We start from the raw sequence: 15275 nt of genomic DNA, 5'->3' as shown, positions 1-15275 counted from the left end.
TCCTGGTTTCTTAAACCAATTTATGGAGGAGCAGAGAGAATAAAAAAAACTGAAATATTCAATAATAACATTAATAGTGCACTTTTTTGGGGGGTGTATATGTCAGTAGTAGCCACTTCCCTTAGAGATGGTTGAGAAATTTAAGTGTGTGTTTTGAAGCAAACTGACCTTGTAAACCACTCGGAGGCTGCAGGTGTTGCTGATCTAAAACTCGCATCATCCAAGGCTATTGGCCACACTTGCTAGGACTGATGGGAATATCCACTTAAATAACAATACTGTGCACAATTTATAAGCCTCTCTCTTGCATCTTTCCTTGAATCATAGCCGGCTAAATCTCACTCCGAGCAAACCTGTTGAAATTGGTGGGCCTAAGTTGGACTTTGTATACATTACTGGCTTAAAATGCAGCTAGGTTGTTTTCACACACACCCTGCTCAATTTGAAGCTGTTTTTTTTAGTGGGGGACGGAGATGACTCATCGAAACACAGTACTGTGTTTCCTAAGATATATATGGATTGAATGTAGCCCTTGAGGTGCAGAGTAATCTGAAGTGTGTACATGACCTTAGCCATGTCCATAATTCTCAATTATGAGAATTATGAGAATACTCTGAGTATCAGTTCAGACTCTGTGTTCATCATCTGCGTCCCTTCCAAGAGAGGCATGGGAGACGAAAGACCGGGTCTTTTCAAGGGTGGCTCCCTGTTTGTGGAATGCTCTCTCCAGGGAGGTACACCTGGTGCCATCACTGTCTGTTTTTAGGCACCAGGCAAAAAGCATTCTTATTTACCCAGGCTTAATGGCTTCTAATTGGGAGGATAATTATGTTCGTGACCTTTCCTGTGCTCTTCTTTTAAGTGGGGCGGGTAGGACTTGTTCCTTTTAAATATATTGTTGGTTGAGTATTTTAGTTTTTGTTTATAGCTGCTTTTATCTTATTTCAATGTTGTAATTGTTTTCTTTTTTATTGCATAAGTTGCTTAGAGGCACGGGTGCAAAAATGCCGCTACTGTAATGAATATCCATATAGCCCTTCTTCTGTAACTTCAAAAAGTTCCAAATGATACAGCTTTTTTCTTTTTAACCATGCCAAACTTGGACAGCATGTGTTGTATGGCTGCCCTGCTTAATGATCCAAATTCGAGGGTATGGGCCCAAGGGTATTAGGCCCGAGGGTGCCAATGGGATAGGGAAGGGCAGATGAGAGCGGCTGGCCTCACCCTGTTCTGCCTCTCCTCTCCTATCTAGTTGTGGACTGAGGAGCTGTTCAAACTATCCACAAACATCCTGGCTCAGAACGCCTCGCGGAACACCTTCTTGCAAAAAGCGTGAGTCGACTTTCTACCGTTTTAAACAGGGTAGAGACTCCTGGGAAAGGGCCACAGCTCAGTGACAGAGCGTCTGCCTTGCATGCAGAAGGTTGTGGGTTCAGTCCCTAGTATCATCCCCTCCAGGTAGGCCTGGGAGAGACCCCTGTCTGAAACCCCAGAGAGCAACTGCCAGGCAATGTGGACATTACTGAGCTTAGATAGACCAGTGATTTGACTTGGTATGAGGCAGCTTTCCACGTCCCTCTGGATTTGTGTCCCCTGGGGCGGTTGGTCTTTGTGGTTTGTTTTGCTGGCTTCTTGTTGGTGGCTTAGGCTGAAGTATAGGATGTTCTACCTATTTACCTGTAAGATATGTGTTGTGAACCTTCAGCCCTCCAGATAGTGCTGAATTACTCTATCTCTCATCATCCCTGGCTGTTGACCATGCTTGCTGGAGTGGATGGGGGTTGTATTTTGGTAACATCTGGAGGGCCAACTATCTTCCGCGCCTGTTGTAAGGGCTGGTGGGGCTCCGTTGCTTGAAAGGGGACAGTCATAAGGAATTAAAATATCTTATCGCAGTTGTGGGAGGGTCACAATGATCCTTTGCTCTCTCGACTGAGCTGGACAGTCCTGTCCATGCTGCCTTGCATAGGTTAATAGGTAAAGGGACCCCTGACTATTAGGTCCAGTCGTGACCGACTCTGGGGTTGCAGCGCTCATCTCGCTTTACTGACCGAGGGAGCCGGCGTACAGCTTCCGGGTCATGTGGCCAGCATGACTAAGCTGCTTCTGGCGAACCAGAGCAGCGCACGGAAACGGCGTTTACCTTCCCGCCAGAGAAGTATTTATCTACTTGCACTTTGACGTGCTTTTGAACTGATAGGTTGGCAGGAGCAGGGACTGAGCAACGGGAGCTCACCCTGTTGTGGGGATTCGAACCGCCAACCTTCTGATCAGCAAGTCCTAGGCTCTGTGGTTTAACCCACAGCGCCACCTGCATCCCTAGGTTAGTAGGAGGGAAGGCAAATTTGTGCCATACAGCTGACTCTCAGTTATAACCTCACAGGTACACTCGGCTCAAGATCCAGGTCAATCAGGATGCAAGGATCCCTGTCAAGAAGTAAGGTTATATTTTCACCCACGAAACCGCTGTGCTTGCTTTATCCCCACCTCCCTCTTCTGTCCTGAGGCCCACGTTCTGTGTGGTGCCCCTGATGAAGCTTCGGCTTCTAGGGTCTGTTGCTCAGAGAGAGGTGTTGCTCCATCTATAAAGAGAGATTATTTCTATTTATAGCCACCCTTCAACTCCCAGTGGGCGTTGACAGCAACGTCAGAGAATTCCAATGGAAATGGGAGCAGAAGTTGCAGGTGTCCCCTAATGTGTCCCATGTTTGGAATGGAAATCAAATTGGCGATTATGATCCGTATTCGCCATTTCTGCTTTTAGTCTGTAAATGATACGTAATTGATTATGTTCTCGTCATCCCCGTCCCCCCGATTTGCATTGCATTTCCTTTGTGATGCAATGAATAAGGTGGAATACTGTAAGGACAACAATAATTTGATTATGTAATTATATAATATCACATAATTAATTATGTGAAGTGCATAATTTTGCCATAGCAGTCGGCAATACAAATAATGTAGCTTGTAGAGGAAGTGAACTGCAGCAGAACGGAAACATCCAACAAATGCAGGATGGAACTGAAAATAATGCCTTCTTACATCCCTAATTGCAAGGGCAGCTGCCCCTCCTGAAGATTTACCAGTTTGAAACAGGGCCCAGGGGTGTGTGGTTGGGCAGGGTTTACTTTTGGAGACCTGCTGAGGGGCTGGCACTCCAGATGGCTCCTTGAAGCAGCTGTCTGGCTCTCTAGTGGGTGCCCCAGCAGGAAGGCCCGCTTCCTTGCGAATAGCAGCTGCTTTCACTCTTTGCATGTGCAGTCTGCGAAATACACAGAGGGAAACTGGAGAGTGCACACCAGTAGACCACAACCTGATAAGGAAATTCTCCACCCCACGCCCATCAGCTCCATTGAAGCCTAATTTCCTTCCCCCTGCCCTTTGGCCCCAGGTGGCCTTTGACCTGTATTGGAGTTTGGAGTTTGGATTTGGATTTGATATCCCGCTTTATCACTACCCAAAGGAGTCTCAAAGCGGCTAACAATCTCTTTTCCCTTTCTCCTCCACAACAAACACTCTGTGAGGTGAGTGAGGCTGAGAGACTTCAGAGAAGTGTGACTGGCCCAAGGTCATGCAGCAGCTGCATGTGGACGAGCAGGGAATCGAACCCAGTTCACCAGATCACGAGTCCACCGCTCTAACCACTACACCACACTGGCTCTCAGTGGTACCTTGTACGGTGGTACCTCGGGTTACAGACGCTTCAGGTTACAGACACTTCAGGTTACAGACTCTGCTAACCCAGAAATAGTACCTCGGGTTAAGAACTTTGCTTCAGGATGAGAACAGAAATCGTGCGGCGGCAGCGGGAGGCCCCATTAGGTAAAGTGGTACCTCAGGTTAAGAACAGTTTCAGGTTGAGAACGGACCTCCAGAACAAATTAAGTTCTTAACCCGAGGTACCACTGTTTCTGTTTGAATACCGCAGTCAGAATGGCTTTTGCTTCTCTCTCTCTTTTAAAAAAAGCTTAGCTCCAGGATAGTCAACATGGTACACTCCACAAATGGTTGGACTCCAAGCCCCAGCAGCTACAGCCAGCATGTCCAGCGGCTGGGGATGATGGGACATGTAGTCCAACAACATCTGGAAGGCACTGCCTTGGCTACCCTTCCTTTTGTATCGCGTACATTCTTCTCCCTTTTTTGGCCTATTTCTGTTTTGCTGGTTTCTGTTTTGCTGGTCTCCTTCCGACATGTCTGGCTTGTTGCTTCCACCTCTGCAAGTCTGATAAAGAGCTTCCCATTTCCCTCCTTTGTAGCATCCTGAAAATGTTCTCAGCTGACAAAAAGAGGGTGGAGACGGCCCTGGAGTCCTGCGGTCTTAATTTTAACAGGGTATGTCTTTATTTTAAAAATGTATTGATTTCTTGCTTGCTGCTCACCTTCTCCTCCCTTTCCCAGCATTCCCCATCCCTCCCTCCTGGATCTTGGTCTTGCTGCCACAAAGCCAGCCTAACTCCCTGACTCTATTCTTATCTCTGATTTCTTCCTTCTCTTCTTTCTCCTCTTCCCTGACCCTCCCCTGCCCTCCCCAGAACTGTAGTGTTTTCTCTGGGGTACACTGTCTTTCTTTTATTTATTTATTCCTCTCCGGCTCCCTAGAGCGAATCTATCAAACCTGAAGAGTTCACCCTGGAGATCTTTGAACGCTTCCTGAACAAGCTTTGCCTTCGCCCAGACATAGACAAGATCTTGCTGGAAATGTGAGTAAAAGGAGAGTGGGGGGGGGGGGACAACGGATGGAGGTGTGGAAGGACAGGATATCTGAAGCGAGGAAACGGACTTGGTCTCCTGTTTTGAAGATTACTGTGGAAAAGAGTACAGCGTGTCTTTGTATTTCCTCTGTTTGATAACAGATTATGCAAATGTTAGCAAAAACAGTTACACAAAAACCAATATAATCCTCATTAAACAAGATGCCATTCCGAATAAGCCATGTTCATGTTAGTGTTCTGTGGGGCCTCTCCAAGTGTCCTTTTCATTGTGCGTTGATGATAATTCGTGATAATGGGATCAGAGTGGCTATATGCAATCCCACTTTCAGTACCGTTTGTGCCTGTTTGTACTGTTTCAGGGCGGACACACTGCTTCGTTTCCAATCCCTTAACTTCCTACTGAGATCCTGTAACTTTATACACTCTGCAGACATTCGGGGGGGGGGGGGTTCACCCTGCTTTCGTTGCGCTATAATGCAAGAGTGTCGTTCCAGATGGGAAGCACCACAGAAGGACTAATAAAAGGGAATGACGTGTGGACAGTCCAGTATAAATCCACCACAAACATACTGTTGTTGCGTCAATGACATGCTGCAGAATACACTCACAAAAAAGCACCAGTCTGGAGGTGCTCTATATTGGGGCAAGGGGAGACATGAGCCCCTGCTCATGTAGGGCTGCTACAATGCCCAACTTTCATGACTCTTGGTTGTGCTGGCTGTGACTGATGGGATCTGTGGCCTTTGAGATGTTTTTGGACCACAAATCCCCATTTCTCCTCTAGACCACTTTCCTTCAACTTTGGGTTCCCAGATGGTTTTGGGCTGCAAATCCCATCGTCTCTGACCATTGGCTGAGGTAGCTATGGATGATGGGAGTTGTAGTCCAACAGCACCTGCGGACCCAAGGTTGAAGATCAGTGCTCTAGGTAGTTCTTGGTTGGTAGTTCTTGTGTGTGTGACCAGAATTCCCGACCTGTCCTGTCCGACCATTTTATTCCAGTAACAAGCAAACGTCCTGTTTTCTGCACAAATGGTTTGGCTTGCGTTTTTGAAGTCTCTCAGGTGACTACGTGAATTGGCTTGGGCAATAACGAATTGTTCTGTTGTGTTAATTCTAAGGGGCGGGGGTGCCTCCTTTATCAGTTGCACATTTTGGAACCGGCCAAAGCGCCATTGTTCTGCCTTCCCTCTGATTGTTCCTTTGCAAACAGCGGAGCCAAGGGGAAGCCTTACCTCAGTCTGGACCAGCTGATGGACTTTATCAACCAGAAGCAAAGAGACCCCCGTCTCAACGAGATCCTCTACCCGCCACTGACTCGGGAGCAGGTGCGCCAGCTAATCAACAAGTATGAGCCCAACCAACAGTTCCAGCAGCGTGGTGAGCCCCTCCCCCCCGCCCTCTCCAGAATTTGGGCTGGGAGATGCAAGTGGTGGTGGTGGTGATGATGGAGAAATACAGAGAGATGGAGGCGGTGGCGAATGTTTTTTAAATGTGCTGCTCAATTTTTTATTTTATTTTTTGGACTGGGCAAGAGATATTGTTTTGTACCGTATTGTAGGGTTGTTACTGTTTTTTAGTTTCATTTGTCTGTGGGTGTGCTTGTGTAAATAGATGCAAAGTGGGGGGTGTATACCTATTGTGTGTATGTGTGGGTGGGTGTTTATGTCTGTTATTGTGTGAGTGGGTGTGCATGTATTATAGAGTGTGTGTATGTATCTACCTACCTATATACATGCAATATATGGCTGTTTCATGCTATGGTTTGCAGCAGCCATGCCAAAGACCTCATACCTCAAGGTACCGCCTCTCCCCATATAAACTGACCTGGACCCTGAGGTCCTCCTCTGAGGCCCTTCCTCGTGTGCCTCCTCTACAAGAGGTCTGGAGGGTGGCAGCATGAGAACAGGCCTTTTCTGTAGTGGTTCCCCATTTCTGGAATGCTCTCCCCAGGGAGGTTCAGCTGGAGCCCTCATTATATACCTTTAGGCACCAGACTAAACGTTCCTCTTCAACCGGGCCTTGGGCTGATTAATATTCTACAAACTTTTAAATGTGTTTGGGGTGTGTGTGTGTTATTCTTTCGTTTAGTTTTCATTTTAACTATTTATTTTGTGTTTTTATCCTGTATTTTTATCTCGTGAACCGCTCTGAGATGAAGGGCGGTATATAAAGATAATAAATAATAATGGCAAGAAATAAACCCCAGTATAATGGCAGGCAAGCGAGCAAGCAAGCAAGCAGTGTGGGTGGCAGACAGCCCAGGCAAGCTGTTTAAGAGAAGGGAGAAGGTGCTTAATGTTTGATGTTCTATTGTGTTTCTGTATATGTTGGAAGCCGCCCAGAGCGGCTGGGGCGACCCAATCAGATGGGTGGGGTGCAAATAATAAATTTTTTGTTATTAGAGCGGTTTGGCAGACTGCTCTGTGAAAAGCCTCCCCCCTCCTTTAAAAGGGGCTGCGGCATAAATAGAAATACTTGCAAAAACCAGATTGGCTTAGGATTTAAATATGTGATGTGTTAGAATAATATGTTTAAATTTAAAACGAAAAGAAAGAAAGACGTTAATCGATTAAGTAAATTTTATGAGAAATTTGTTGTGGAAAACTTGTTACAATGATATACATTGAAATTCAGCCAGGGGGGGTTGAGGAAGTCACGTAACAATGTTATTAAGAGTGGAATAATTACAGTTAGGATTTATGTTTGTTTGTTTATAAATTTTGGGAAATCAATAAAAAAAATTTAAAAAATATATATGCATAGATAGAAGACAAAAAAGTGGCTGCATCAAACTGAGGGGAGTGGGGATGGACTTGGGGGTTAGGCAAAGGGGTGAATGAGGAGCAAAGAGGGGGCAGTTTGGTTAGGTGTGGGAAAAGGAGGGTTGGCAAAGGGCTTGGTGGGTAGGGGGAGTAACCCCTAGTCTCGTGTGTGTGTGTGTGTGTGTGTGTAGATGTATTAAATAAATAAAAGTGGGGCACAGATAAACACAGTCCTTCCCCCACTTATTTCAGCCTGCCTCTTCTCTTGCCTACATCTATAAACTTGCTTTTCTTTCCCCGTCTGTCCTTCCGCAGACCAGATGTCAATGGAAGGGTTTGGCCGCTACCTGGGGGGAGAAGAGAACACCATTGTGCCCCCCGAAAAGCTGGATTTAAGTGACGACATGACCCAGCCGTTAAGCAGCTACTTTATTAACTCTTCACATAATACCTACCTCACAGGTACGTGCACCGAACAGAGACACTTGCCCTGAATGTGGGTGCCTGCTGCCTGCACTACACCCAAAGTCTTCTGGGAGCTGTAGTTTGTTAAGGGAGCCAAGAGTTGTCAGGAGACCCTCTGTTCTCCCCCCAGCACTACAGAGTCGTCTCACAGTCAGTCCCGGGGAACTCTGGGAGGTGTAGGAAAATAGGGGTTGAGAAAGATGATTGCCCTTTTTCTGTGGCAGAGCAATTTGTCCTCATTATATCCTGAGGTGAAATTGTTTTGTGAGAGACTGGCTGTGCGGAAAATGCATCCCTGTTGGAGATCAAGTGTCTTCCTCTGTGCTCAGAGTTACTGGCCTTCTTTATTTCACGTTTTTTTTTGCCTCTTCTAAGGATTTGAGGTCTGGTATCGTTGCTTGGTTGTCTCTCCTCTCCCCAGGCATCTAACATTTCCCCATCATCTTCTCCCTCTCCCTTCAAAAAAGCTGGGCAGCTGACAGGCAATTCCTCAGTGGAGATGTACCGGCAGGTGTTGCTGAGTGGCTGTCGTTGCATTGAGCTGGACTGCTGGAAGGGCCGCCCCCAAGACGAGGAGCCCTTCATCACACACGGATTCACCATGACGACCGAAATCCCTTTCAAGGTAACTGGCACCCAGCCCGGTTGGCTATTTGTAAGAGTCCCCAAGGCCAACAGAGGGGTGCCCACCCTCCTACCTGTGTTTGCCAGTTCCAGTTTTTCAGCATGTGATCAGTGGCGGTCTACTTGGCCTGTTGCGCCCCTTCCAAGTTAGCAGGGGTCCCATTGAGGGTGGGGACGCTGAGAGACTCCTGAAATCGATACCTGAAATGGTACCTCGGGTTACATATGCTTCAGGTTACATACGCTTCAGGTTACAGACTCCACTAACCCAGAAATAGTACCTCTGCTTAAAAACTTTGCTTCAGGATGAGAACAGAAATCATTCTCCGGCAGCGCAGCAGCAGCAGGAGGCCCCATTAGCTAAAGTGGTGCTTCAGGTTAAGAATAGTTTCAGGTTAAGAACAGACCTCCAGAACGAATTAAGTACTTAACCCGAGGTACCACTGTACAGTTCCTTGGCAGTGAAGGTGATGATATCCTTCCTTGCCCACAACTTATTTGGAAGGGGGTGTTTTCTCCTCATGCTTTAAACTGGGAGGAGGAAACATCCCAAATCTGTAGCTGGAGGGTCCTTTTTAAACAAGTCTGGGGAAACCGTTGGCCCTCCAGATGTTGCTGACCCACAACTCCCTTCAGGCATGGCCACCGATCATGCATGCTGAGCCTGATGGGAGTTGTAGTTCAGCAACATCTGGAGGGCCAACAGTTCGCCACACCTGTTCCTGAGGTAAGCTTGGAATATTACCTTAAAAGGCTTATTTGCAACCAATGAGACCGAGGTTGGCATAGCCAGGTGGAGATCTGGAGTGCCTCTGATCATGGAAGCTCCAGTTATCCAACAAGGGTGAGAACTCAGAGGTCCAGTCCCTGCTTGATATCATTTTAGTCATGGAAGCAGAAACTGTGGCTCTCCCAGTTGCTGCTGTGGGACTCCAGCTCCCATCAGCTGCAGCCAGCATGACCCAATGGCCAGGAATGATGGGAGTTGTAGTCCATCAATGTGTTTAGAGTCTGCGAGGCCCCCATCCATGTGTTCAGCCTTTTGTTCCAGGCCTGGGTGTGGGAGCAGAATCCTCCTGAAACATGTCAGCACATTGATGGGGAACTTTCTCTTAAGTTTATTGTCCATTGTGGCAACCTCCCCGCTCCCACCCCAAACTCTACCAGTGTAAGCAAATAAGTGCTCTTGAACTCTTAACCCAGTGGTGGGGAACTTCAGGCCTGGGGGCTCAATGTGCCCCCCCCCTAGGCCCTCAGTACTCTCCACATACCACACCCCCTCTCCTCAGGCCACATCCTTCACTGGCCTTGCTTCGCACCTCACTTTTTCTGCACTTTCTTGAACTTGAATGTGCCTCTTGCTTGTCAGAATGGAGGCTAGAGGGGCTTGTGTGTGCATAGACACCAGCCTACTGTGGAAAAGTAAAATTTGCAAAGGTTGCTCTGCTCACTTTTTCCTCAGGCCCCTCCCGCCACTGGCATGTGGCCCCCAGAAGGTTGCCCAGAAGGGAGTGTGGCCCTCAGGCTGGAAAACATCCCCCACTTCTGCCTTAACCCCTTTCCTTGCCTCACTCTGTTACAGGAAGTCATAGAGGCCATTGCTGAAAGTGCCTTCAAGACTTCACCTTTCCCTGTTATCCTCTCATTTGAGAACCACGTTGACTCGTGAGTAGTTGCAGTGCCCCTCGCCCCTCTCCTTCTTACAGCGCTGTATGATGAGAGAGGCCTGCGTGACTGATAACCTTTGTGTTACTTGTTTTCCTTCCCCAGGGCAAAGCAGCAGGCGAAGATGGCAGAGTATTGCCGCAGCATATTTGGGGATGCTCTCCTTATTGATCCTTTGGATAAATATCCGGTGTGTTCTAGGAGTGAGATCAACCAGGGGAATGACATGTGGGCAGGTTGGTTGGGAGCAGCTGTGGTCCTCACTTAGGTTGTGTACAGATGACCACTTACTCCGGCTCCAGTTCGCTCGCACTGCTGGTTTCTGAAACCGAGTACGCCTGATGTTAGCCACAAACCACAGGTACCCTGTAGCTTGTGTTTGATGTGCTTTGCCTCAAACCAGCCTCCATCCGATTTGACAACGGAAGTTGTGGTGAAGTTGAGGTGTGTACGGCTCAGGCGGCCATTTCACATGCTCAGTTGACAGCTTCAGTGAATTAGAGTTCGGCCTGGAGAAACAAATCAAGTAATGGGCATCTGGTGAATACATCCTCTTGGTTTATCTAGCTCAGGGTAGTCCCAAGGACTGTATGCAGCACTCAGAGACGCTGGGTTTTGGGGAGGAGGTGTGAGGCTCTGATAGGGTCCTAGAGTCCTCCTGCCTCTTTCCCAAAGCCTAATTAGTGTTTTCCCAGCTTTGGGAAGCAGGTGGGAGAGCATCAGGCCCCGGCCAGAGCTTCGCACCTTCTTCCCAAAGCCCAGCACCTTGCTTACCTGACTTTGGGAAGGCAGTGTGAGGGCTGGCGTGTCAAATTTTGGCCTCACTCCCCGCTCGACAAGGTATTGTGCGGCCAGTTGGTTCCGTGTTGAAGTACTCTTGCAGCCCACATGGTAAGAAAAGTTGGTCTGCCCTGATCTAGTTCACTGTTGTCCACACTCACAAGCAGCACCGCTCCAGGATTTCAGATCAAGATCTTATTTGGAGCTGCCAGGTAGTGAACCTGTGGGCTTTTGCACGCAAAACAGCTCTGCCACTGAGCTACATCTCCTTCCCTTCTGTGAATATATTTATCTTTTGAGGGCATCAGCACCCGTCTTGTCTTCTAGTCTGTGAAGATCTCCTGCTCTTGCTAACATCTTCCATTTTGCCCCCCCCCCCGCAGCTTCAGCCTGGCGTAGCTTTGCCAAGTCCCCAGGAGTTGTTGGGCCGGATCCTGGTGAAAAATAAGAAGCGCCGTGTGCACGGCAAGGGATCTGAAGGCAGCATTCGAAAAAGGCTCCTGGAGCAGACACCCAGCTCCTACAGCGATTCATCTGGAGTGGGTGAGCCAGGCTCTCCTGCGCTAGGTATGCGTCTTAATGATTTGCAGAGCCGTATTTTTTTCTGGACGTAGGTGTGTGCATTTATTTATTTCCAATATTTATAGACCATTTTTTAACCGTATATGGTCACAAGGCAGTTTTTCACCACAGTCAATAAAAGAACCCATCGGTCCAAAATGATACGGCATCTAGAACAAAACTCACGGGCTAAAAGACATCAGATCTAAGCACGTTCTTGCAGCTGCATGCATGGAAGTTGCTTCACAAAGGGGATGCTGCATGCATTTTACTCGATGGAAGTAGAATTTGGTGATTAGCTGCGGAGGAAAAAGCGACAGAGTGCAATAGAGAGGCTAGAGGAGATAAAACTTGGAAATCTTTCTCCATTACTTCATTGTGTATATTTTAACACACAAAATGGTAAATTACTGCCTCTGATTTTGCAAAAGACCCTTGTGGTCAGATGCAATTCTTAAGCATTTCTGGTCACTGGTTTGATAACAAAATAACTTATACCTGCTTTATTTTACAATTCTATCTCAGTTGTGGGAATTTATTATATTGGATGTCATATCTGTACAGTGGTACCCCGCAAGACGAATGCCTCGCTAAACGAAAAACCCGCAAGACGAAAGGGTTTTCCGACTTTTAGAGGCTTCGCAAGACGAATTTCCCTATGGGCTTGCTTCGCAAGACGAAAGCCCATAGGGAAATCTCCTGGGACAGCGGGGAAGCGCAGCGCACCTTCTCCTCTGTTCCCAGACCTGTCCTGAAGGCTTGTGGTGGGAGGTCCGGGAACAGAGGAGAAGGCGGCAGCGCTTCTCCTCTGTTCCCGGGGCTTGCGGTGGGAGGAGGGATTTTCCTCCCCACCGCCAACATTCAGAACAGCATTCTGAATGTTGGCGGTGGGGAGGAAAGCCCTCCTCCCACCGCAAGCCTTCAGGACAGGTCCGGGAACAGAGGGGAAGGCACGCAGCGCTTCTCCTCTGTTCCCGGACCTGTTTTGAAGACTTGCGGTGGGAGGAAGGTTTTCCTCCCCACCGCCAACATTCAGAAGGCTGTTCTGAAGGCTGGCGGTGGGAAGAAAAGCCCTTCTCCCCCGCCAGCCTTCAGAAGAGTTCCCGGAGGGCTGCCTAGGCTGCGGATAGCAGCATGCTGCCCCGCGCAAGGGGCGCTCTTAAGCAGAGCGCCCCTCGCGCGAGGCAGACATTCGCAGCTTGGGGAGCCCTGCAGGACTTCCCCGCAGGGCTCTGCAAGCTGCGGATAGCAGCCTGCTGTCCCGCACGAGGGGCGCTCTTTAGCAGAGCGCCCCTCGCGTGGGGCAGACATTCGCAGCTTGGGGAGCCCTGCAGGACTTCCCCGCAGGGCTCTCCAAGCTGCGGATAGCAGCCTGCTGCCCCGCACGAGGGGCGATCTTAAGCAGAGCGCCCCTCGCGCGGGGCAGACATTCGCAGCTTGGGGAGCCCTGCAGGACTTCCCCGCAGGGCTCTCCAAGCTGCGGATAGCAGCCTGCTGCCCCGCACGAGGGGCGATCTTAAGCAGAGCGCCCCTCGCACGGGGCAGACATTCACAGCTTGGGGAGCCCTGCAGGAGTTCCCCGCAGGGCTCTCCAAGCTGCGGATAGCAGCCTGCTGCTCCGCACGAGGGGCGATCTTAAGCAGAGCGCCCCTCGCGCGGGGCAGACATTCGCAGCTTGGGGAGCCCTGCAGGACTTCCCCGCAGGGCTCTCCAAGCTGCGGATAGCAGCCTGCTGCCCCGCACGAGGGGCGCTCTTAAGCAGAGCGCCCCTCGCACGGGGCAGACATTCACAGCTTGGGGAGCCCTGCAGGAGTTCCCCGCAGGGCTCTCCAAGCTGCGGATAGCAGCCTGCTGCCCCACACGAGGGGCGCTCTTTAGCAGAGCGCCCCTCGCGCGGGGCAGACATCTGCAGCTTGGGGAACCCTGCAGGACTTCCCCGCAGGGCTCTCCAAGCTGCGGATAGCAGCCTGCTGCCCCGCACGAGGGGCGCTCTTAAGCAGAGCGCCCCTCGCGCGGGGCAGACATTCGCAGCTTGGGGAGCCCTGCAGGACTTCCCCGCAGGGCTCTGCAAGCTGCGGATAGCAGCCTGCTGCCCCTCGCTTAACCCTCTGCTTAACAGCGCCCCTTGTGCGGGGCAGCAGGCTGCTATCCGCAGCTTGGAGAGCCCTGCGGGGAAGTCCTGCAGGGCTCCCCAAGCTGCAGATATCTGCCCCGCGCGAGGGGCGCTCTGCTTAAGAGCGCCCCTCGTGCGGGGCAGCAGGCTGCTATCCGCAGCTTGGAGAGCCCTGCGGGGAAGTCCTGCAGGGCACCCCAAGCTGCAGATGTCTGCCTCGCACCGGGCAGCAGGCTGCTATCCGCAGCCTAGGCAGCCCTCCGGGAACTCTTCTGAAGGCTGGCGGCGGGAGAAGGGCTTTTCTTCCCACCGCCAGCCTTCAGAAGGCTGTTCTGAAGGCTGGCGGTGGGGAGAAAAGTCCTTCTTCCCCCGCCAGCCTTCAGAAGAGGTCTAGGGACAGACTGTCCCTGGACCTGGTCTGAAGGCGGTCTCCATAGGAACGCATTAATTGATTTTCAATGCATTCCTATGGGAAACCGTGCTTCGCAAGACGAAAAACTCGCAAGAAGAAAAAACTTGCGGAACGAATTAATTTCGTCTTGCGAGGCACCACTGTACCAAGTATTGAAATTTTTATTATTATAAAGGATTGCAATGTGTGTGTGGGGGGGGAAGCTTAAGGTTCCATAAATAGGCATAATAATAATAATAATAATAATAATAATAATAATAATAATAATAATAAGGCAATATGCATAATGCAAGAGATCAATCAATTAAGATACATCCCACAATTAATTCAAACTATTAAAATTAAAACTGGACAAGTGGCAATCTTCAGGTTAAAATTGGAAGCGGTTAATACTCTCCAAGACCAACTGTTTCCACTGATATTATAAGGACCTATGAGCAGGCTGGGAACCTCCTTCGTGCTTGTTCTTATACAACTTATTTAAATGCCTCCTAGAATAGAAAGGTCTTTGTTGAGCACCTGAAGTTCAACAGGGAGAGAGTCCTGTCTGATCTCAGAATTGAGCCCACAATACAGAATGCATGGCTCCAGGAGGAAGTAAGCCATGCTTCTGAGCCATTGGGGAGGCACGAACAAGGTATCCCTGCCCCAAGTTGTTAAGGGCCTTGTAAATTCATACCAGAACCTTGAATTTGGCACAGTGCCCAATGTTTAAGCACTGCAGTGATGTACTGGTTGTAGTCTGTCCCCACCTTTTCAGATGAGCATCTGTTTTCATCTGTAGCTGGCAAAAGATGAGTCCAGGCTTGCCTGAGCAGCTAACTCATTCTTCAACTAGAATCTATGATGTGTAAGCCAAAGCGACCGTTTTATCTTTCTTATTATTGTTACTGCTGTGCTTTTGGCTAGCCAGGGGAAGACAAAAGAGTTCTGCAACGTTATTACCCCACTGAGCACGAAGATAGTGGGTGGGGTGGGGTGGGGGGCTCAGAGTAGCTCAGTAGTGGAGTGTATGCTCTTCATGTGCCAGGTTCAATCACTGGTATCCCCATCTGTTCTCCTGAAAGACCATCTCCATCAGACTCTTCCCTCAGCTGGCATCTGGCAGCAGTCGGTCTGTCAGGCTAAAGGGAAGGGGGACAGCAGGGCTGCAGGGCCTCTCCGTCCATTCTGAT

The 15275-nt window shown here is 49.4% G+C and overlaps 1 protein-coding gene across 2 annotated transcripts in view; it reads left to right on the top strand.

Moving 5' to 3' along the window:
* The window catches only part of PLCB3 (phospholipase C beta 3), a 71710-nt gene that overhangs the window by 26529 nt on the left and 29906 nt on the right, over nt 1-15275 (top strand). For both annotated transcript variants that reach the window (XM_083477508.1, XM_083477507.1), the window contains exons 5-14: nt 1253-1332; nt 2384-2437; nt 4260-4335; nt 4603-4703; nt 5929-6095; nt 7796-7942; nt 8413-8570; nt 10152-10234; nt 10340-10424; nt 11398-11581. In XM_083477508.1, the coding sequence (XP_083333634.1) occupies nt 1253-1332; nt 2384-2437; nt 4260-4335; nt 4603-4703; nt 5929-6095; nt 7796-7942; nt 8413-8570; nt 10152-10234; nt 10340-10424; nt 11398-11581 (1135 nt within the window). The remainder of the gene's footprint in view (nt 1-1252; nt 1333-2383; nt 2438-4259; nt 4336-4602; nt 4704-5928; nt 6096-7795; nt 7943-8412; nt 8571-10151; nt 10235-10339; nt 10425-11397; nt 11582-15275) is intronic.

The sequence above is a fragment of the Podarcis liolepis genome, assembly GCF_965112155.1.
Source record: "Podarcis liolepis genome assembly, chromosome: 15".
NCBI classification, from domain to species: domain Eukaryota; kingdom Metazoa; phylum Chordata; class Lepidosauria; order Squamata; family Lacertidae; genus Podarcis; species Podarcis liolepis.
Note: the sequence above shows the minus strand (reverse complement) of the source record. Positions and strands in the feature narration are given on the sequence as shown.